We start from the raw sequence: 23,483 nt of genomic DNA, 5'->3' as shown, positions 1-23,483 counted from the left end.
AACTACTGAGCCACCGTGCTGCCATTCCTGGATGCTGGATCAGTTTAGCAGCCACTTTAATTTGTTCATGAAATTATAATTGGAACCATAAGTGGCCTTCAGGATTCAACTGTAGGAGGATACTACCAGCAGAATACAACCATCTGGCTCTAGATCAGAATATTCTTCATATTCTTTTACTGGTGATCCCAAAAGACTTATAAATGAAGAAAATGTGTATAATAATAAACTTAGTTATTTAATGGCCAAATTATTCCTAAAGTTGATGGCATGCATGTTTATACAAATAAATAAGAATCTTGCACAGTATATTTGCTTTGACACAACACGCTGTGATAAAACAAAATTATTACTGTACAGAGATCTCAGTTATTATAATGTTGTACCTTTTCATGCAGTAGTTCCTCGTGAATCTTCATCTGTAGATTATACTCACTATATTCGGAATAAGATGTAAAGTGACTTAAACTTAGCGAGGCAAATGGGATCTCATTCTGAGCTTGCTGAACAACCTGCGGACAATATATTCAGGTATAAACTGATGACATTTCAAGTAAAAAGTGAGAAAATACAGCAACTTTAGAGTATTTTCAGGTGATTGAAGCAAAGGATCTACACAAAAAACAAATTACAATATGGCCAACGTACTTTATTGCAAAACTTGGTTAAAAACATTCTGTATCTACATCAATGGGAATATCAATCCTAAGAGGCCCCTTACTTGTCTGTAGTTCCAGTCACACTTGTACTGACTGCAATAAGCCTTTATAATGGTTTATAAAGAATAGAAGTAACTTTTGAGCCAAGGAAAAGTTACTGTGTTTAGCAGGAGTAAGTCTGTAGGCATGAACTCTTGCTCAAAACACTCAGCACGCCCACTTTCCTCAATGGAATCTGCCATCTTGAAGGAGTAACAAAGAGGACTGATGAGGACAGAGTGGTAGACGTGATCTATATGGACTTCAGTAAGACGTTTGTCAAGGTACCCCATGGGAAGCTGGTTACCAAAGTTAGACCTCATGGAATACAGGGAGACTAGCCATTTGGATAAAGAACTGGCTTGAAAACAGAGGGTGGTGAAGGAGGGTTGTTTTTCTGACTGGAGGCCTTTGACCAGTGGAGTGACATAAGGATCGGTGCTGGATCCAAAACTTTTTATAATTTATATAAATGATTTGGATGTGAGCAAAAGTGGTACAGTTAGTAAATTTGCAGGTGACACCAAAATTGGAGGTGCAGTGGGCAGCGATGAAGGTTACCTCAGATTACAATGGGATTTTGATCAGATGGGCAAATGGGCTGAGGAGTGGCAGATGTAGTTTAATTTGGATAAATGCGAGGTGTTGCATTTTGGGAAAGCGTATCTTAGCAGGACTTATACACTTAATGGTAAGGTGTAAGAAGCGTTGCTGAACAAAGAGACATTGGAGTGCAGGTTAATAATTCCTTGAAAGTAGAGTTGCAGGTAGATAAGATAGTGAAGAAGGCATTTGGTAGGCTTTCCTTTTTGGTCAGAGTATTGAGTATAGGAGTTAGGAGGTCATGTTGCAGCTGTACAGGACATTGGTTAGGCCACTGTTGGAATACTGTGTACAATTCTGGTCTCCTTCCTACCGGAAGGATGTTGTGAAACTTGAAAGGGTTCAGAAAAGGATGCTGCCAGGGTTGGAGGATTTGATTTATAGGGAGAGGTTGAATAGGCGAGGGCTGTTTTCCCTGGAGTGTCAGAGACTGAAGGTGACCTTATAGAGGTTTATAAAATCATGAGGGGCATGGATAGAATAAATAGACAAAGTCTCTTCCCTGGGGTAGGGGAGTCCAGAACTAGAGGGCATAGGTTTAGGGTGAGAGGGAAAAGATATAAAAGAGACTTAAGGGGCAATCTTTTCACGCAGAGGGTGGTACGTGAATGGAATGAGCTGCCAGATGAAATGGTAGAGGCTAGTACAACTGCAATGTTTAAAGGCATCTAGAAGGGTAGATGAATAGGAAGGGCTTGGCAGGATATGGTTCGGGTACTGGCAGGTGGGACTGGATTAGGTTGTGACATCTGGTCGGCATGGACAAGTTGGACCCAAGGGTCTGTTTCCATGCTGTACATCTCTATGACTCTATACTCAGTAGCCCTTTAAAGCAATTGCCACTGACAGCTAGCTAAAAAAGCCTGTTTTTAAACACATTTCCCCAATTTCATCCCCCTCACAGAGCTGTGCTAACTCAAATCTCTGCAAAAAGGAATTGTCATTTGACACCATTGCTGAGTTTGCACAGAGAGTTCAGTATTGTTCCAGTTGCTCTGCCTTTGGATCCCTGGTTTTCAAAACTGCCCCACCATTCTCCACAATATACTCTCCAGTCCTGCACCCTGCCCTCTGTTCTGCACTTACCTTTTTTCCCTTCCTATCCTTCAAACCCCTCCCTCCCTACACAAAATCTATTTATCTCTCTTGTTTTAAAGCTGTTTGACATCAAAAGCAAATGACCTTGCAATGCCCTAGGATATTACTTACTATGATGACATTAACAGAACTTTCAACATTGTAAAAAAATTGTGATACCGTATACATGCAAAAATACAACTAACAAAAAGAAATATTCAAATAGTCTAATTGGGAAGAATTCTCAAAGACTTCTGAACAGAATCTCTGGCTATAAATTATGGCTGGCATATCACTTACTTCTTTGTCTGTTTTACATTCAAATTTGTGCCAAGCTTCTTGATGTATCAGCTCCTTCATTGCTTTATTTGTGCCTAATAGAACTGCTTTCTGACCATGCGCATGCAAAGTGTTAACCAAACTAGATGGCAGAAAAGATATTCTTGTTACTTGCATTGCACATTGATTACTACCACCTCTAAAAGTGTAACAGAGAACATGACAGGATTTTTGTTGCAGAGTGAGTTAAATAATTTGCCTTGAGTATAATACGTTGAACAACTGCAAAATACAATGAGAATAAATAAATGAGAACTTTGCAATGATGGCATGCAAAATCAAAAGTATTCTGATGTGAACGCTGCTTTGGAACAGTTGGATTTGTTGTACAGGTAAATTTTAGTATGACTGAAACAGAGGTATATATGTTTGCCATTTACCCATGTATGTAATAGATAACTTGTATGCATAGTAGTCATTTTGGATTGTCAAAACCCATTCTCCCTAATTCGTCAGCGTGTAAATGAAATATACAGGCCTTCATAGTGCTAAGGTTGACTCACTGCATTGAGTTAACTGACCTCTGCTAATCAGTGGCAAAATTGATCAAACCATCCGGGTAGATGATGAAAACATTCAGTACGGTTAATTTTGAAGTAAACCACTGGCTTTCTTTGGAGAGTGTATATATGTACATGGAGATTTGTGGCTTTCCATCTCGTGAAACAATGGTTTTAGCCTCGATGGTCAATAAGCATTGCCTGGTGTGGTTCAGGAGTCTCACTCTGGTATGGCAGATTTTGTAGAATTTACTACAGAGAAAGACAAAGCCTACAATATTTCAGTATTTCGGATGAAAAAATGTCAAACCTTAACTTTTAGCTCTGATTAAAAAAAAATTATGGGAATGTGGGCATCGCTGGCTAGGCCAGACCTTTTTTTGCACATCCCTGAATGCCCTTGGGAAGGAGTTAGGAGAAAGTGAGGACTACAGATTGGGAAAGCGCTGTAAAGTCACTCTCTGGAACTGCTGTTGCCTTTGGTGCATGGAATTCTCGAATTTTGACCCTGCAATGCTGTGATGAAGTCAGGAGCCAAGTGACTCTAGCAGAACCCCATCTGAACGTCAGTGAATGGGTTTATTCCTTTGCAGCTTGACAGTATTATTGTGATGAGCTGAAAATGTGTTGCTGGAAAAGTGCAGCAGGTCAGGCAGCATCCAAGGAACAGGAAATTCGACGTTTTGTGCATAAGCCCTTCATCAGCATTATTGTGATCCCTTCCATCATTTTATTGATGTTTGGGGTTGGATTGATAGGGCAGGAATTGAGTGACAGCAGTTTTCCTGCTTTTTGTGAATATGACTATGCAATTTGCTGCATTGTTTAGGTGAATAACAGTGTTTGTATTAGAACAGACTGTTTAAAGGCACAATTAATTCTAGAATACAAGACACCAGTACTATTGCCAGGAAGCTGCCAGTAGCCAGTAAAATTGCTTGAAGCTAACTGAATTGGTTGAATACTGACACCTACATGCTGGATACCAAGTAAGGATGGCAGATTTCCTTCCCTTATCTCACATCAGTGAACCAAATGTGTTTCATGACAATCAACAATGATTACGTGTTGTCACAGCTTTTAATTCCTGATTTTACTAATTTCATCCTCTGCCATCGTGAGATTCCAAAATACTAGTCAAGTGGACAGGTAAATGCTGAATGACAAAAGAAATTGAGCGTTTGATTAAGAAAAAGGAATCATATGTCCAGTATAGACAAGATAGATCGAGTGAATCTTTACAAGATTATAAAGGTAATAGGAGTACACTTAGGAGGGAAATCAGGAGGGCAAAAAGGGGACATGAGACAGCTTTTGCAAATAGAGTTAAGGTGAATCCAAAAGGTTTTTACAAATACGATAAGGACAAAAGAATAACCAGGGAGAGAATAGGGCCCCTCAAAAATCAGCAAGGCTGCCTTTGTGTGGAGCTGCAGGAGGCTGGGGAGATACTAAACGAGTATTTTGCATCACTGTGGAGAAGGACATGGAAGATACAGAATGTAGGGAAATATATGGTGACATCTTGAAAAATGTCCATACTACAGAGGAGGAAGTGATGCATGTCTTGAGATGCATAGAAGTGGATAAATCCCCAGGACCTGATCAGGTATACTCTAGAACTCTGTGGGAAGCTAGGGAAGTGATTGCTGGGCCCCTTGCTGAGATACTTGTATTATTGATAGTCATAGGTGAGGTGTCAGAAGACTGGAGGTTGGCTAATGTGGTGCCACTGTTTAAGGGTGGTAGGAACATGCCAGGGAACTATAGACCAATGAGCCTGACGTCGGTGGTGGGCAAGTTGTTGAAGGGAATCCTGAGGGACAGGATGTACGTGTATTTGGAAAGGCAAGGACTGATTAGGGATAGTCAACATGGCTCTGAGCATAGGAAATCATGTTCTCACAAACTTGATTGAGTTTTTTGAAGAAGTAACAAAGAGGACTGATGAGCAGTGGATGTGATCTACATGGACTTCAAACAGTGGAGCCTGTTTAGCAAGGTTAGATATCATGGAATACAGGGAGAACTAGCCATTTGGATACAGAACTGGCTTGAAGGTAGAAGACAGAGGGTGGTGGTGGAGGGTTATTTTTCAGACTGGAGGCTTGTGACCAGGGGAGTACAACAGGGATCGGTGCTGGGTCCACTACTTTTTGTCATTCATTTAAATGATTTGGATGTGAGCATAAGAGAAATAGTAAGATGAGGATGACACCAAAATTGTACGTGTAGTGGACAGTGAAGAAGGTTACCTCAGATTACAACAGGATCTTGATCAATGGGCTGAGAAGTGGGAGATGGAGTTTAATTTAGATACATACAAAGTGCTGCATTTTGGGAAAGCAAATATTAACAGGACTTATACACTTAATGGTAAAGTCGTGGGAGTGTTGCTGAACAAAGAGACCTTAGAGTCCAAGTTCATAGCTCCTTGAAAGTGGAGTCGCAGGTACATAGGATAGTGAAGAAGGCGTTTGGTATGCTTTCCTTTAGTGGTCAGAGTACTGAGTACAGGAGTTGGGAGGTCATATTGTGGCTGTACAGGACATTGGTTAGGCCACTGTTGGAATATTGTGTGCAATTCTGGTCTCCTTCCTATCGGAAAGATGCTGTGAAACTTGAAAGGGTTCAGAAAAGATTTACAAGGATGTTGCCAGGATTGGAGGACTTAAGCTGTAGGAAGAGGTTGAATAGGCTGGGGTTGTTTTCCCTGGAGGGTCGGAGGCTGAGGGGTGACCTTATAAAGGTCTATAAAATCGTGAGGGGCATGGATAGGATAAATAGATAAAGTCTTTTCCCTGGGATGGGGGAGTCCAGAACTAGAGGGCGTAAGTTTAAGATGAGAGGGGAAAGATAAAAGAGACCTACAGGGCAACATTTTCACGCAGAGGGTGGAATGTTTATGGAATGAGCTGCCAGAGAAAGTGATGGAGGTTAGTACAATTGCAACATTTATAAGGCATCTGGATCGGTGTATGAATAGGAAGTATTTAGTGCGATATGGGCCAGGTACTGGCAGGTGGGACTTGATTGGGTTGGGATAGCTGGTCGGCATGGACGAGTTGGACCGAAGGATCTGTTTTTGTGCTGTACATCTCTATGACTCTATGACATTACCATTATGCCACCTCCTTCTCTTCTCTTCAATTTAGTATTTCCAGCATTTTTTCTTTATGTTGGTATGTCAGCCCAAATATTAATTCCCTCAGATTTTATGGCTCAGTTTTCAGTTGCCAATGATAAAAGGTGGAAGTCACACATAGATAGGCTGACATGATGGTGTAGCTATTCCTAGGCTATTGATCTGGGAGTAAAAAATGAGGTCTGCAGATGCTGGAGATCACAGCTGCAAATGTGTTGCTGGTCAAAGCACAGCAGGCCAGGCAGCATCTCAGGAATAGAGAATTCGACGTTTTGAGCATAAGCCCTTCATCAGGAATAAGAGAGAGAGAGCCAAGCCGGCTGAGATAAAAGGTAGGGAGGAGGGACTAGGGGGAGGGGCGATGGAGGTGGGATAGGTGGAAGGAGGTCAAGGTGAGGGTGATAGGCCGGAGTGGGGTGGGGGCGGAGAGGTCAGGAAGAGGATTGCAGGTTAGGATGTAATATATTGGTGAGACAGGCCGCTTACTTGCGGAACGCTTCAGAGAACACCTCTGGGCCGCCCGAACCAACCAACCCAATCACCCCGTGGCTCAACACTTTAACTCCCCCTCCCACTCCACCGAGGACATGCAGGTCCTTGGACTCCTCCACCGGCAGAACACAACTACACGACGGCTGGAGGAGGAGCGCCTCATCTTCCGCCTGGGAACCCTCCAACCACAAGGTATGAATTCAGATTTCTCCAGCTTCCTCATTTCCCCTCCCCCCACCTTGTCTCAGTCGGTTCCCTCAACTCAGCACCGCCCTCCTAACCTGCAATCCTCTTCCTGACCTCTCCGCCCCCACCCCACTCCGGCCTATCACCCTCACCTTGACCTCCTTCCACCTATCCCACCTCCATCGCCCCTCCCCCTAGTCCCTCCTCCCTACCTTTTATCTCAGCCGGCTTGGCTCTCTCTCTCTTATTCCTGATGAAGGGCTTATGCTCGAAACGTCGAATTCTCTATTCCTGAGATGCTGCCTGGCCTGCTGTGCTTTGACCAGCAACACATTTGCAGTATTGATCTGGGCACAAGTGCTCAAACCCCACCATGGCAAATGACAAAATTGAAATCATAGGGTTCAATGGAAACCATGCTGGTTGTTATAAAAGCCCACCTAGTTCACTCATATTCTTTAAGGAAGGAAATTCCTTAACTGGCCCGACCTACAGACCCACAGTAATGTGGTTGATTCTTAACTAGGAACAAGGGACTGGCAACTATTCCTGGTCTAGCCAGTGATATTCCCATGAAGGAATATCATTAAATGTAAGAACCAGTCCACAAAAAGACTAATAATGCAAACATTCTGAGTGGCCATTTTAACGAAACACTAAATCATTAATTTATATAGGCTGTTCTGCTAATAACACGCATTTTGTTAACGTGAATTCGGTATAACACAACCGATGAATTAGGGACAATGTTTCTAAAGTGCGAAGTTTTAAAACGTGTATTGGTTATAACCCAATTGCAGCTCCATTAGTTTAAATGGTGCTGCTATTACATCATTTTCTTATAACATGGGGCTGCACGAGAATGGAACTACTGCGTTATAGCAGAACCGACTCTATTAAGAAAGAAGTTCTACCATCACCTTATAAGTCTGTACTCAGTGTTAATGCGTTAATGGATGAATGTGACGTTTATGATTGAGTAATAAGTGACAAGTTATTAACATTTATTATTTGTTATAATAAGAAGAACAGTAATATAAGCATTTTCTTATTAGAGTAGGGTGGGGAAGGTATGGTAATCAAGATCTGCCGGAAGTTAGGATTGCTGCCATATAGTAAGCATGACAATAAATGTTTGCAAAGAAGACAAACCCACCACAATCAAGCAGATCTGTGTCACTTCTGCTCACTAACAGAATCTGGAGGATGGACCAGGCGCTTGGGGTTGGGGTTGAGATTCACTGGATTCAGCAAGTCACTGCCCTGATAGATGGTGTAATGCTCAGCAGTTTTGCTCACAGAATGGTCAAGATAGCAATGGGTTGATGTGCACGTCAGACAAAAATGAATGCCAAATACATTAGTTACTGGACTATTCAGATTTTAGTTGCTGGCAGTGTTAACTTCAGTACGCTTTCCATACACTTCCACCATGTTAGAAGATGATTGTAAAATTTCCTTGGAGGGAATGTCGGAGAATTCCAGAAAATGCTTTAAGCAGAAACTTGTTATCTCAGCATTAGCCCCCTGAAGGGATAGTAAAAACTCAAGACTCCTGCATGCCCTATGTCACAGCTCTCCATTGAAGCACGACACTGCATGTGAAATTAAAAGACTGTGCAATCAAATCCAGGAGAACGTCATTTTATACAGCTGTTAAAAGATCTGTGGTTTCTCAGTGCAGAACAATCTAAATATAAATGCTTTCAAAGTGATAAAGTATCGTGAACTAACCTGCCACAATGGAGGGGTGGTCTGCCTATTAATCTGTCTACCTTGCTGCAGTTTGCTTTCAGGGAATCTGACAGCCTGTTTGTCAGACTTCTGCCTTCAGGTCGTGTTGTGAAATGATCTCCTGTTGGCTGTTTAGTTTGGAAATTCTCCAGGTTCAACTTTGCTACCTGTAACCAAAGCATTAGCTGAATATTAATGAACTAAGCCCAGGTTGGTAATTTAAACATTCTGGGCTCTGCATGTGAAGCTGATTTTATTTCAAGTAACCCTGCTAATTCATTTGAGACCTTACCATTCACTACAATTGATTTCATGTTCCCCGGCAGCTACTGACAATGACAATGTCAGACAGAGTTAAAAATCACACAACACCAGGTTATAGTCCAACAGGTTTAATTGGAAGCACATTAGCTTTCGGAGCGTCGCTCCGAAAGCTAGTGTGCTTCCAATTAAACCTGTTGGACTATAACCTGGTGTTGTGTGATTTTTAACTTTGTACACCCCAGTCCAACTCCGGCATCTTTAAATCATGTCAGACAGTTAAGTGAAAAGACAGTTTTAAAACAATGAAATAGTGGGGTGTACTCTGTACTGACATTAAATGTGGACATTTTAAGATTCAAAGCATGTATTTGAAACAAAAGAAGTAGTGGCTACTTATGCAGAAAACCAGGTGATATGATCATCTCAAGCCTAAAAAAATGCTTCCGTCACCCAAGTTGCTTTAAGTTACCAAAAACAGCTGGAATGGAAGTGCAATATGGTTTCCTGCCAACCAGAAGTACATTCTATGTGAAAGAGTTATGTTAATGAGAATCCACACCAAAATCCATATTACATGGAAGACGTCTGCCCCCTGCTGCTCCCTAAACCGCAGGAGAGCAAGATAAACTGGCTCAGTGTTTCCTTAGGTGAGACCTTGAGGTTCCATGATATTCAACTACGTGACAACAAATACACAACCTTCAGCACTGCAAACATGAAGTTAATTTTAGAAAAAGTAGCTCAATTACTAAAATAACATGACATAACAACCTGTCCAACTGAAGAATAAAGATATTTCATCAAAAGAAACAACAAAAGAAAATCTTAATAGGATTAGTGGTATGATCTGCTATAGCTGTCAAATTGTTAATACTGGAGACATATGGAAAAACTGCAAGCTCAATTGGTGAACTGATACTTAAATACATTTTGATTTATGCTTTTGCATTAAAATAATGAAAATATAGTCACTTCTGTGCACACCTTTAATTTTCTAAGTGCTCTTACAATATGTCGCTGCACCCATTTTCCAACCTGAAAGTTACAGGAATTCGTGCAAATTGCTAACATCACAATTTCAGGTAAAGCCAGTCTCTGCTACTCTCTGAAATTAGCAGCCTTATGATTTCTGGGACACTTTCACATCATGTAAAACTTTAAGTGAGTCTGGGATTTTAAAATATACTTAAAGCTTCCAAAATGCAGCTGTGGCAGAAATTTAACCTTTGCTCTAGCAGGGGAGGTTATCTGCAAGTTGGGAACGCAAGAAGCCATGAAGCAAGATTGTTCGGGGCTCTTCAACATGGCAACGGTAGTAATGAAGAGCTTATGCTCGGATCAATGATTCTCCCTGCTCTTTGGATGCTGCCTGACCGGCTGTGCTTTTCCAGCACCACGCTCTTCAACTCTGATCTCCAGCATATGCAGTGCTCACTTTCTCCTCAACAATAGTAACACCCCCCCCCCCCCCCCCCCCATTCTAGGTTTCCTGACCAATAACAGCCGAGAGGCAGGCGAGATCACTACATTAAAGCCTCATGTATTTAAACAGGCAATAGCTGGGATTACAACTGATCTGCTCTGCAAGCGTCAGGGCACATGGAAGAACATGATGGTGTAGATAGTAAGTTCCAAGGTGTTCTTCAGACATTAGGGAAATCCACATGCTGACAGTTAAAGTCAGAATTACAGAGCTAAATTTTCAGATAAGGGGCTTTCTGTATATTTAATCGCAGACTTACCTGTCCCACCAGGGGTTTTCCTACATGCGTTCAAATGTGCACCGATTAATGCAAACATTGACAGGGCCATGCTGGGTCCCCAGCATTAAGCCTTTGCCCTATTTTAGCAACCTTTATACACCTACATTTGTTCCATTTGTGCAGGTTAATTAAAATTCCCTCCAATGTGTTTTATATTTAGCATACATACTTTGTTTTAATGGTTTTCTAATCAATGCACAAAGCAATGCCAGCATCAAGTCCAAATAAAATTATTCCCACTGATCAAGGCCAATACCTCCAGTCTTTGTTTGTTAACACACCTTCATGGGCCCCTGCTTGATGAAATATTGTGCCAACTCCAGAGCTGCTCTTGCATCTTCAGATGCATCATGACCAATCACTCCTTCTGATTGAATTTCCTTTCTGCTTGGGAAGAATTATATACTTAATGATAGATTTTTGAGAAAAAAGTATTTTACAATGTCTTATTTCATATAAGAATTTAGAAGACCAGATTATAAATTGCCAATTCGACTGTGTAAAATTCTCTAAGCTTTAAAGCCCTTCTAATTTGGGTGATGAAGCTCAAAGAAAACCAATGCTCCTATTCTGAAAGTAAAGTACTGTGAATGCTGGACATGGGAAATAAAAATAGAAAATGGAAGAAATACTCAGCAGGTTTGGCACCTTCTACAGAGCAAGTAAGCTGCACAGTTAACTTCTCATATCTTTCATAAAAACGGATGGGAAGTTGAAAATGTAATAGGTCTTGAACAAAGATTTGAGAGATAAATAAAAACATACAGCAAAGAAACATAGAACAAAATGGGGGGAAAGGATATAGTCTAAAATTACTGAATTAATTTCAAGTCCAGAAGTCTGCAAAGTGTCCAATTGAAAGATAGGGTTCTGATCCAGAATCAATAGATGTGCAGCTGGGAAAACACAGCAGGTCAGACAGCATCTGAAGTGTAGGAAAGTCAACGATGTGGGCCAAATCCCTTTGTCAGGACTGGTTTAGAGCTTGCATTGAACTTGATTGAAACATTAGCAGGTGAAGTATAAAATCAAGTTCATGCCTTCAAAACAGAGTGAAAATGCAGTACGCATTTGATCTCTTTATGGAGGAGACTGCACTGTAAGCAGCAAATACAGTATTCATAATTAAAAGAGGCACAAGCAAATTACTATTTCACTTGGAAGGACCAATGTGGACATTTGACAGTGACATGGGAGGAGGTAAAGAGCAGGAACTGTATATCCTGTGCTTGCATGGAAAACAAAAGGGGTGTTTGAGGAGTAGACCAGAGTGTCCAGGCAGGAATGCTATAAAAGTTGTGTTCATTTGTGAATGCCACATTATAGGAAAAATGCGAATGCAATGCAGAGTCCAGAAGCAATTTATAAGAATAATTTTAAGAATGAGAAATTTAACTCGTCAGCATACATTGAAGAAGTTGGAACTGTTCTCCTTGGAGAGACGGCTGAGAGGAAATTTGATCGACATCTTCATAATTATGCGTAGGCTGAAAGAACAGATAGGGAGAAACTGTTCCCACTTGTAAAATGATCAGGAAGGCATAGATTTAAAAGTGAACTCCAAAGTAGCAAGGGTGATGTGAGAATTTCTTTTTCCACGCAGAGGGTAGTTAGGGTATGGAATGCACTGACTTGAAGTGTGGTAACAGCAGGTAGAATTAAGATATTAAAAACAGCATTAGATAATTATTTGTGTAAGGGCACAGGGGAAAAGCAGGAGATTTGCACTAAGTAATGATGTTCATTGAAAAGCTGAATAGCCTCCTTTTCAGTTATAACAATTCTTTTATTCTGTGAAAATGAAGAGAAGAGGAAGATGTGTTTGGTTGGGGCTTCATGCTGAATGATACAGCTTGATTCAATAAATATTGGTGGAATGGATGGAGAAAAAGGGGACCCTATTATAGGTCTGGCAAGGAGGAATAGGACTGAGAGCAGGAGTAGGGTATGAAAGAAAACAAAAGGTTGTGCTCAAGGCACTTAGTTGAGAAAATAGAACATTTATTGGAATCATTGGCATGCCTGCTTGGATTGACCAAACACATACAACAGAGAAGGAGGAACTGGGAGAATGAATAGAGTCATTATAGAAAAGAGGGTGTGAGGAAGTGTCATCAAGGCAACTGCAGGAGAGAACGGCCTTTTAGTGAATATTTGTTGATAGGAAAGGGAAGAGTTACAGCCAGATCAGCTGAAGGTGAGAGAAGGGTGGAAATTGAATACAAAGTGGATGAAATTTCCCAGCTCAATCTCCAAGCAGGAAGTGACACGGCACGGTGGGCGGCACGGTGGCACAGTGGTTAGCACTGCTGCCTCACAGCGCCTGAGACCCGGGTTCAATTCTTGACTCAGGCGACTGACTGTGTGGAGTTTGCACGTTCTCCCCGTGTCTGTGTGGGTTTCCTCCGGGTGCTCCGGTTTCCTCCCACAGTCCAAAGATGTGCGGGTTAGGTGAATTGGCCATGCTAAACTGCCCGTAGTGTTAGGTAAGGGGTAAATGTAGGGATATGGGTGGGTTGCGCTTCGGCGGGTCGGTGTGGACTTGTTGGGCCGAAGGGCCTGTTTCCACACTGTTAGTAATCTAATCTAATCTAATGACACCAATATTCATCGATGTATAGGAAAATTGAGGGAGGAACCTGAGTAGGTCTGGAACGTTCCATATATGCCACAAAATGGCAAGCGCATCTCGGTCCCATGCTGATACCCATTACACTTCTCGTTTGGAGGAAGCAAGTGAATTTGAAGGAAAAATTGTTCAATAGAAAGATATTGTTCAGTGAGGCAGAAGAGGATGGTGAGGATGAGAGCTAGTTGGGCCTAATTTCAGGGAAGAAACAGAAAGCTCTCAGATTACTGAGCTGAGTTGGAGGTGTGGAGCAACTAGAAGAATAAGGAGATGGTTTTGGTCAGGACACTGAGAATTATAAAAGTTACGGAGCATCGAGAAATCATTTATATAGGTCAGAAGAGATTGCACAAGGGAAGACAAAAACAGTTGAGATAAAAAGAAATCAGCTCAGCAAGGAATTTACAGGCTAAAACAATATTTCTACTATGACAGTACTGTCAATGAGGCTTTGGAAGCTGTGGAGGCAGGTTGCATGGAAGTCAGAGGGGAATACAAAAGACAGGAACAAGGGAAAAGAGGAAATGTCTGGAGTGGACCAGAAAACATTGGTTTTGATGTTAGTGCTGAGGTTATGGTCCATGGACATAGCAGGAAGTATCAGAGAACTGGTGTTTACCCCTTGCTTGGTAGAAGGACAGACATAAGCATTTCACTCTGTTGATAATATTAGGGTTGGACCTGAGTCATGGAGTCATACAGCACAGAAACCAACCCTTCAATCCCACTTGTCCATGCCGACCAGGTATGTTAATCTCACCTAGTTCCATGTGCTTGTGTTTGGCCCATATCCCTCTAAACCCTTACTACTCATGTACCTGTCAAATTGTCGTTTAAGTGTTGTAATTGTACCTGCCTTAACCACTTCCTCTGGCAGCTCATTATTACATGCACTACCCTCTACGTGGAAAAGGTCCCTTTTAAATCTTTCCCCTCTCACCTCTAGTTTTGGACTCCCCTACCCTTGGAAAAAGACCTTGGCTATTCACCTTACCTATGCCCCTCATGATTTCATAACCCTCTATTAGGTCAGCTCTCAGCCTATGTTGCTCCAGGGAAACACGTCCCAGCCTATCCAGGCTCTCCTTATAACTCAAATCCTCCAATCCATCCTTGTAGATTTTTTCTGTACACTTTCTAGTTTAACAACATCTTTCCTGTAGCAGGGTGACCGGAATTGCATGCAGTATTCTAAAAGTGACTTCAGCAATGTCTTGTCCAGCCGCAACATGATGTTCAAATTCCTTTACTCGATATTCTGACCAATGAAGACAAGCGTGCCAATCACCTTCTTCACCACCCTGTCTACCTGTGACAGCACTTTCAAGGAACTATGAACAGGTTCCTCTGTTCAACAACAATACCAGAGCCCTACCATTAACTACGTAAGTCCTGCCCTGGTTTTTCTTATCAAAATGCAACACCTAGCATTAATGTAAATTAAACTCCACCTGCCGTTTCTTGGCCCATTGGATCAAGATCTCATTGTACCCTTAGGTAACCTTCTTCATTGTCCATTATATCACCATCTCTCCCACTTCAATGTCAGAAATAGCACGGTTCAGTCCTGAGTGTGATTAACAACACCAGGATCCAAGCCCTGTGATCCCTAGTGAACTCGCTGGTGTGTCTGCAGGATGGATAACAGAGTAAGGCAAAGTGCTGCGAGTTCAGAAGGAGACAGGTTAGAACAATCAAAGGAAGTAATTGTCATACCAGCAATCCCTAATGGAACAGGCGAAGCTGATATAGCAACCAGGAAAGACGAACTGGCAGTCAGGAGTTTTGTGGCAATGGGACCAAGAGAATTGGAAACAGACTTTGTTTAAGAAACAATTTGGAGGAACAAAGGTGGGAAGGAGGAATATTTTTGTAAAATAGCCTTTCTCATTTGCAGTCACCAGTGGATCAACAATAATGAGGTCTGAACTAGCTTGGCAGATGGAGAGTGAATAGCTTCACACACCTCACCTTAGCTTTCATTCACTTATTTTAAAGCGTTAAACGCATGGCTGTTTTGTTCAGCTGAAAATGTGTTGCTGGAAAAGCCCAGCAGGTCAGGTAGCATCCAAAGAGCAGGAGAATCGACGTTTCGGGCCTGAGCCCTTCTTCAGGAACGAGGAAAGTGGGTCCAGCAGGCTAAGATAAAAGGTAGGGAGGAGGGACTTGGGGGAGGGGCATTGGAAATGCGATAGGTGGAAGGAGGTCAAGGTGAGGGTGATAGGCCAGAGTGGGGGTGGGGGCGGAGAGGTCAGGAAGAAGATTGCAGGTTAGGAAGGCGGTGCTGAGATCGAGGGATTTGACTCAGACAAGGTGGGGGGAGGGGAAATAAGGAAACTGGAGAAATCTAGGTTCATTCCTTGTGGTTGGAGGGTTCCCAGGCGGAAGATGAGGCGCTCTTCCTCTAGCCGTTGTGTTGCTATGGTCTGGCGATGGAGGAGTCCAAGGAGTGGGAGGGGGAGTTGAAGTGTTGAACCACGGGGTGGTTGGGTTGGTTGGTGGGTGTCCCAGAGGTGTTCCCTGCAACGTTCTGCAAGTAGGAGGCCTGTCTCCCCAATATAGATGAGGCCACATTGGGCACCCTACCTTTCATCTTAGCCTGCGGGACACACTTTCCTCATTCCTGAAGAAGGGCTCATGCCTGATTTAGATTACTTACAGTGTGGAAACAGGGGCTTCGGCCCAACAAGTCCACACCGACCCGCCGAAGGGAAACCCACCCATACCCCTACCCCTACATTTGGACCTTACCTAACACTACGGGCAATTTAGCATGGCCAATTCACCTGACCCGCACATCTTTGGACTGTGGGAGGAAACCGGAGCACCCGGAGGAAACCCATGCAGACACGGGGAGAACGTGCAAACTCCACACAGTCAGTCGCCTGAGGCGGGAGTTGAACCCGGGTCTCTGGCGCTGTGAGGCAGCAGTGCTAACCACTGTGCCACCGTGCCGCCCACGAAACGTCGATTCTCCTGCTTTTTGGATGCTGCCTGACCTGCTGGGCTTTTCCAGCAACACATTTTTCAGCTCTGATCTCCAGCATCTGCAGTCCTCACTTTCTCCTGTTTTGTTCAGCTGTTCGCACAGCGAGGATGCATTCTGTATCATCATTTCGCCCCTTAACTACTGGTCAGCTTCGGCTATTGTTCATGGAGTAAAGTGGGGTGGTTGGGTGGATAGATAGAGAGGGGAAAATAAACTGGGCATTGGCTTCATGAGCTTAAAATACAATTGCATCAAATTTGATAGTTAAAATCTGAGAAGATAGATAGGATTTCCTCATTGCCTCCCTCACACCATTTTCAGCGCAGGTAGTTTAGACCCATTGTAGGTGGAGGGAAACCTTTCTCACTGACTTCTTTTTAAATATGTCACCTGCGCTTTCTACTTCAGTTTTATTTCTTTTAAATTTACAGGTTTCAAATGATCAAATAACCGCTTGTTTGTGAGTAGTTGAGGGTAACCATGACATGCCTGGAGCCAGAATGGGACTTCACACAGTTCACACAACATTACAATTCATACAGTTGATATATTTTACTTCAACATTAAAGGGACGTTGTAAATTGTATTTTTTCACAGTCAGGCTTAGTACTTTGTTGATTAAAAAACAGTTTTGCACACTGCATATGCAATACATTACATAAATGAGATTTAGCAAGACAGCTGGGATTGCGTTACAGATTAGATAAAATGTGTGCTTCAGGACTAAGGGGGTCTAACCTTATAGAGATTTATAAAATTGTGAGTGGTATAGATAGGGTGTATAATCAAGGTCTTTTTCTATGATGAGGAAATCATATAGGACATTATAGAATTTATAAAATTATGAGGGGCATAGAAAAGATGAATAGCCAAGGTTTTTTCCCCAGTGTAGTGGAGTCCAAAACTAGAGGGCATAGGTTTAAGGTGAGAGAGGGAAGACTTAAAAGGGACCTAAGGGGCACAGAGGGTGGTGTGCGTATGGAATGAGCTACGAGAGGAAATGGTGGAGGCTGGTATAATCACAACATTTAAAAGGTACCTGGATGGGTATTTGAATAGGAAATGTTTCGAGGGATATGGGTCAAAAGTTGGCAAATGGCTCTAGATTAAATTAGGATATCTGGTGGTATGGATGAGTTGGACTGAAAGTTCTGGTTCTGTGCTGTACAGCTCCATGACTCTATTTAAAAGGCATCTGGATAGATATATAAATAGGAAGGTTCAGAGAGAAATGGGCCAAATGCTGGCAAATGGGACTAGGTCAGATTGGAATATCTGTTTGGTGCAGACGAGTTGGACAAAAAGGTCTATTTCTGTGCTATATGACTCTATATCTATATTCTGTCTTTTGCTTCATCTTTAGTGTGGAACCAGACTCAGCAATCTCACATTTTCCTTTAAAAATAATCTACTGCATGCATCTTGTATAGAAATTCACTAACAAAACTTTAAATAATATAAAGACATATTTCATCTGAAAATGCTCATGAGTAGATCCCATTCCCTTCCAATAACAATCATCATGTGACCCCTGTGCTTCCACAGCCACACGTCTATGCAAATAAACAATTAACTCACCCCAGAACACTTCTTGCCAAAACTTTCAACTTAAATCTCCGACCGAAGTCTCTGGCATAAAGCAGTGATGTATCAATTATATTTGAATGAATCATCTGTAAGAAACAAATTGCACTCAATTACTGAGGTAAGCAAAATATAAACAGAAAACAAAAGCTACACTGAACATTAGTAATTCACGTGACAATTCTGTTTCCATGCAGCACCTGCCATAGTTACAGCTGATTGCCTGTGTTAGCACAGGGTTTTGCGTGACTGCTAAAAGCCAATTTGCAGTTTTTAAAACCAATGCAATTAAAGAAACTCAAGTAACATTTTCTCCTGAAGCCAAACAAAAATATAGCAGCAGAAATTAAATAAAAACACCTTGTAAAATGACAGTGAAAGAACACCATTTCTACTTGCGTCAAAACAAAGTCACAGAAGATTTAGGATTTGAGTACAGAGCCAATCATTTGTGGGTCAGAAACTGCAGAGATCGTATTAAGTTAATCTTAAATAGATTTGACCACCAAGGCTAGAAAAGCATCCTTTGTCCTAACTGTGTGATTTCCATTTTCTACAGCCTCACACACACACTGACAGAACAGTTTTGATGGTAATTTGTTGTTAAAAATTGACTTTCTTGGGAGCAGATGGCATTATAGCTGTTCAAGATTATTTAATTAATAAATTTTGACAGGAAAAATGTGAGGCCTCCCGTTTATCCTTCCAATTCTCTGAAAACATTAAGGAGATAGTAGGGCTTGAGTGAATTCCTAGAAGAGTATAAAGGCAGCACAAGTACACTTAAGAGGGAAATTAGGAGGGCACAAAGGAGACAAGAAATAGCTTTGGCAAAAGGAGAAGCCAAATGGATTCTACAAATACATTAAACAAAGAGTAACTAGGGAGAGGATAGGACCTCTTAAAGATCAGCAAAGCCGCCTATGTGTAGAACCGCAGGAGATGGGGAAGATACCAAATGATTATTTTGCATCAGTGTTTACTGTGGAGAAAGATATGAAAGCTAGGGCACTTAAGGAAATAAATAGCAACATCTTGAAAAATGGCCATATTACAGGGGAGGAGATGCTGCACGTCTTAAAACACATAAAGGTGGATAAATCCCTGGGACCTAATCAGGTGTACTCTAGAACTTTGTGGGAAGCTAGCAAAATGATTGCTGGGCCCCTTGCTGAGATATTTGTATCATTGATAGCCACAGATGAGGTGCCAGAAGACTGGAGGTGGGCTAGTGTGGTGCCACTATTTAAGAAAGGCAGTAAGGAAAGTCAGGGAATTATAGACTAGTGAGTCTGACATCAGTGCTAGGCAAATACTGGAGGGATCCTCAGGGACAGGATTTACATGTATTTGGAAAGACAAGGACTGATTAGGGATAGTCAACATGGCTTTGTATATGGGAAATTGTGTCTCACTAACTTAAATGGGTTTTTTGAAGAGGACTAATGAAGGCAGAGTGGTGGACATAGTCTATATGGACATCAGTAAAGTGTTCAACAAATTCCGCATGGCAGACTGTGTTAGGAAGGTTAGATTAGATTACTTACAGTGTGGAAACAGGCCCCCCCCGGCCCAACAAGTCCACACCAACCCGCCGAAGCGCAACCCACCCAGACCGATTCTCCTACATTTACCCCTTCACCAAACACCACAGGCAATTCAGCACGGCCAATTCACCTAACCTGCACATTTTTGGATTGTGGGAGGAAACCGGAGCACCCGGAGGAAATCCACGCAGACATGGGGAGAATGTGCAAACTCCACACAGAGAGTCGCCTGAGGCAGGAATTGAACCTGGGTCTCTGGCGCTGTGAGGCAGCAGTGCTAACCACTGTGCCACCGTGCCGACCATGTTAGATCACATGGAATATGGGAAGAACTAGCCATTTGGATACAGAACTGGCTTGAAGGTAGGAGACAGAGGATGTTGGTGGAGGGTTCCTTTTCAAACTGGAGGCCTGTGACTAGCGGTGTGCCACAAGGAACAGTGCTGGGTCCACTGCTTTTCTTCATTTATATAAATGATTTGGATGTGAACATAGGAAATATGGTTAGTAAGTTTGCAAATGACATCAAAATTGGTAGAGTAGTGGACAGCCAAGAAGGTTACCTCAGAGTACAATTGGACCTTGATCAGATGTGCTAATGGGCTGAGGAATAGCAGATGGAGTTTAATTTAGATAAATGTGAGGTGCTGCATTTTGGAAAGGCAAATCAGGGCAGAGCTTATACACGTAATGGTAAGGTCCTGAGGAGTGCTACAAAACAAAGAGACCTTGGAGTGCAGGTTTATAGTTCCTTGAAAATAGAGTCTCAGGTAGACAGGACAGTAAAGGTGGCGTTTGGTATGCTTGCCTTTATTGGCCAGTGTATTGAGTGTAGGTGTTGGGTGGTCATGTTGTGCTGTACAAGACATTGATTAGGCCACTTCTGGAATGTTGTGTGCAATTCTGGTCTCTCTGCTATAGGAAGGATGTTGTGAAACTTGAAAGGGTTCAGAAAAGATTTATGAGGATGTTGCCAGGGTTAGAGGGCTTGAGCAATAGAAGGAGGCTGAATCGGCTGGGCTTTTTTTTCTGGAACGTCACAGGCTGAGGGGTGACCTTATAGAAGTTTATGAAATCATGAAGGGCATAGATAGGGTGAATAGCCAAGACTTTTCCCCCAAGGTAGAGGAGTGCAAAAATACAGGGTATAGGTTTAAGGTGAGAGGGGAAAGAATTAAAAAGGACCTAAGGGGCAACTTTTCACGCAAAGAATGATGCTTGTATGGAATAAGCTGCCAGAGGTAGTGGTTGAGGCTGGTACAATTAAAACATTTAAAAGGCATCTGAAGGGGTATATGAATCGGATGGGTTTAGAGGGATATGGGCCAAGTGCTAGTAAATGGGATTAGATTTATTTTGGATATCTGGTCAGCATGGACGAGTTGGACACAAAGGTCTGTTTTCAGGCTGTACGGCTCTATGACTCCATGAACAATTCTCTGCCCCACTACTATCATCATCAAGGCCACAGCATTTGTTTCTGAGTCTAGTACATGTGGCAGCATCAGGGCCTTTCAGTACAGGATTACAGTCTTTTGATATAAATATGAGCCTGTTTGTCATTTCACTGCATTCTGTCAAGCAGCTGGTGGCCCAGACAACAAGAAGCTCACAGATAAGGTTTATCATAGCACTATGCAGCTTGGGGAAATAGGAATGTACTTCTAGGCTCCACAAAGTCCAGGTTAGGCCAGCTCCAGCTTCACACAATTCCATCCTCACCCGACAAAGCCTTGGCCTACTTACTATCCCAGGAAAACCATTACTTGCCCACAGTCCACTGGCTGAATCCTGACGAATCCAGGTCCTGAGAAAGGTTTGGGCCTCCCAACAATGTTGAGGGGCACATCCAGTCAATTAGCAAAAAAGATGGCAGCAAGGTACGGTTGAAAAAAACTCTTAAGTGTTTATTTATTCTTTATTGTTTATTCCCCTCATAATCAAGTCTTAATTCAATCCAACCCTTTGTGCTGAAATGGCAGTGTACTAACGTGTTGTGCTTTTCATATTGTCTCTCAATGAATACATTGGATATCTGATATAACTGCACAAAGGCTGGTATCCTGACACTGAGTTATCCCTTATTTATACATGCACAGTATATGGGCTCTGACCAGCCCACTCAGAGCCAGCCCCTAGTGAGGAGACTTTCTGAATATCCTGTTTATATCTGTCAGCCAGGATTCCAACCAAGGATCTCATAGTCAATGAGATCCATCTAGTCCTTTTCCCAATCACTACTGTATCTAACAAGTGTGTGCAGAAAATTACACGGACATATATCATTCTTACTTTTAAAGCCTTCAAGTCATTGTTTAAAGAATGGCCCACAAGTACAGCATCATTGGGTAAGAGCTTCTTTAACTTAGCTTGAACATCCCTCAGCTTTGTTTCCACTGGCATCAGCATTTCCTTCGTGATTCCAGAGAACCTGCATTGTGCAATTTGTAATATATCAAATCATCGATTTTGTAAAATGTCAAAATTTTAAATACGTTGTATTCTTTGAATTTAGCCAAGACATTTATACAAGAAAAAGGTAATTTCATTTAATATGCACACTTAATTGCCTTATAACTCTACTTTAGCACAATAAAATAAACAATTTTCATATTTCTAAAAAATAATCATCTAACTATAACCCATACATCTGAGGGCTACACGAGAGACACTGGACTGAAGCTGCAACTCACAGGTTATACTACGTCCATAGCTGAAGAAGACTTATAAACTCTCACCAAAGGTTCTATAATAATTTGGGATTGCAACCTCCTGTTAACATTTTGTGAGAGGGGGGTGTTTGAGTTTTGGAAGAAAAATAGCAGCAAGCTAATAAAGATTTTATTCCAGTTCATGTGGTCACCAGAACAACTTAATAAAATGGGAAATTTTCAACTTCATATTAAATCATGCAGATTAGTAAGGTCAAACAGAATCTAATTTTCAACAGTTTCCTCCTGTTTCTACCAAAAGCGTGGATGAGTTAATGGGGTTTATTTATATTACATATTAAAATCCAAGAACATTCTGTGGAAAAGCTGTATTCCCAATTAAACGCAGCCCAATAATGCTTCATGGTGCCATTATAATGTTACATTGTTCTCAAACCACATTAATGCCATATTAGAAAAATACATGGTAACATTTCTGACTCGAGAAGTAATCTCCTTAGTTTCATACTTGCTTTTTGTCAATTATCATTGCAAACACCCACACAGAAAGGTATAGTTTGTACCACCAGGTGCTCAAAGTTGTGTCAAAATTAATGCAGTCCACAAAATCATTACTCAAAATGCTCATGGAGCCAACATAATACTAATTACATCTAAAATATTGCAAGCAATTCTTCCATTATGCCTCAACTAAGCTTTGACTAAGAAAAGAATAAAACATGCATTTATGAAATGCCTTTCTCAGTGTGTTCTAAAGCCCTATACAGTCAACTCAGTAATTTTGCATGATTGTTGTATTGTAAAAAAAACAGCAAATGAGTGCAAAGCTAGTCTCATAAATATAAAAATATTCACCAGATAATTTGTTCTAAAATGACATTGTTGGGAAGTGAGTGTTGGCTTCAGACATCATGGAAGACTTCCATGCTCTTTGGAATTGTACTATGAATTATTTAGTGTTCAGAAGGGACAGCATACAGGGCCTCAGCTTAATACTTCAACTAAAAGACAGTATCTCTGACTGTGCTGCATTTTAGAACTGACTGAAGAATCAGAGTCGAGAGTGTGATGCTGGAAAAGCATAGCAGGTCAGGCAGTATCCTGAAGGGCTTATGTCCAAAACATCACCTCGAATGCTGCCTGACCTGCTGTGTTTTCCCAGCACCGCACTCTTGATTCTGATCTCCAGCACCACGCTCTCGACTCTGATCTGCAGCCCTCACTTTCTCCGTCCTGGCAGGAGTATGCGCCTTGATCTGGT

The 23,483-nt window shown here is 41.9% G+C and overlaps 1 protein-coding gene across 1 annotated transcript in view; it reads right to left on the bottom strand.

The window, feature by feature from the left end:
* LOC132825148 (RNA exonuclease 5-like) overlaps positions 1-23,483 on the bottom strand; it is a 53,793-nt gene that overhangs the window by 12,672 nt on the left and 17,638 nt on the right. The window contains exons 9-14 of the mRNA XM_060840164.1: positions 21,843-21,981; positions 17,998-18,092; positions 11,083-11,185; positions 8,775-8,941; positions 2,679-2,799; positions 387-512 (exon numbers count right to left, since the gene is read on the bottom strand). Coding sequence (XP_060696147.1) covers positions 387-512; positions 2,679-2,799; positions 8,775-8,941; positions 11,083-11,185; positions 17,998-18,092; positions 21,843-21,981 — 751 coding nt within the window. The remainder of the gene's footprint in view (positions 1-386; positions 513-2,678; positions 2,800-8,774; positions 8,942-11,082; positions 11,186-17,997; positions 18,093-21,842; positions 21,982-23,483) is intronic.

This window comes from Hemiscyllium ocellatum, chromosome 20 (genome assembly GCF_020745735.1).
Source record: "Hemiscyllium ocellatum isolate sHemOce1 chromosome 20, sHemOce1.pat.X.cur, whole genome shotgun sequence".
Classification (NCBI taxonomy): domain Eukaryota; kingdom Metazoa; phylum Chordata; class Chondrichthyes; order Orectolobiformes; family Hemiscylliidae; genus Hemiscyllium; species Hemiscyllium ocellatum.
Note: the sequence above shows the minus strand (reverse complement) of the source record. Positions and strands in the feature narration are given on the sequence as shown.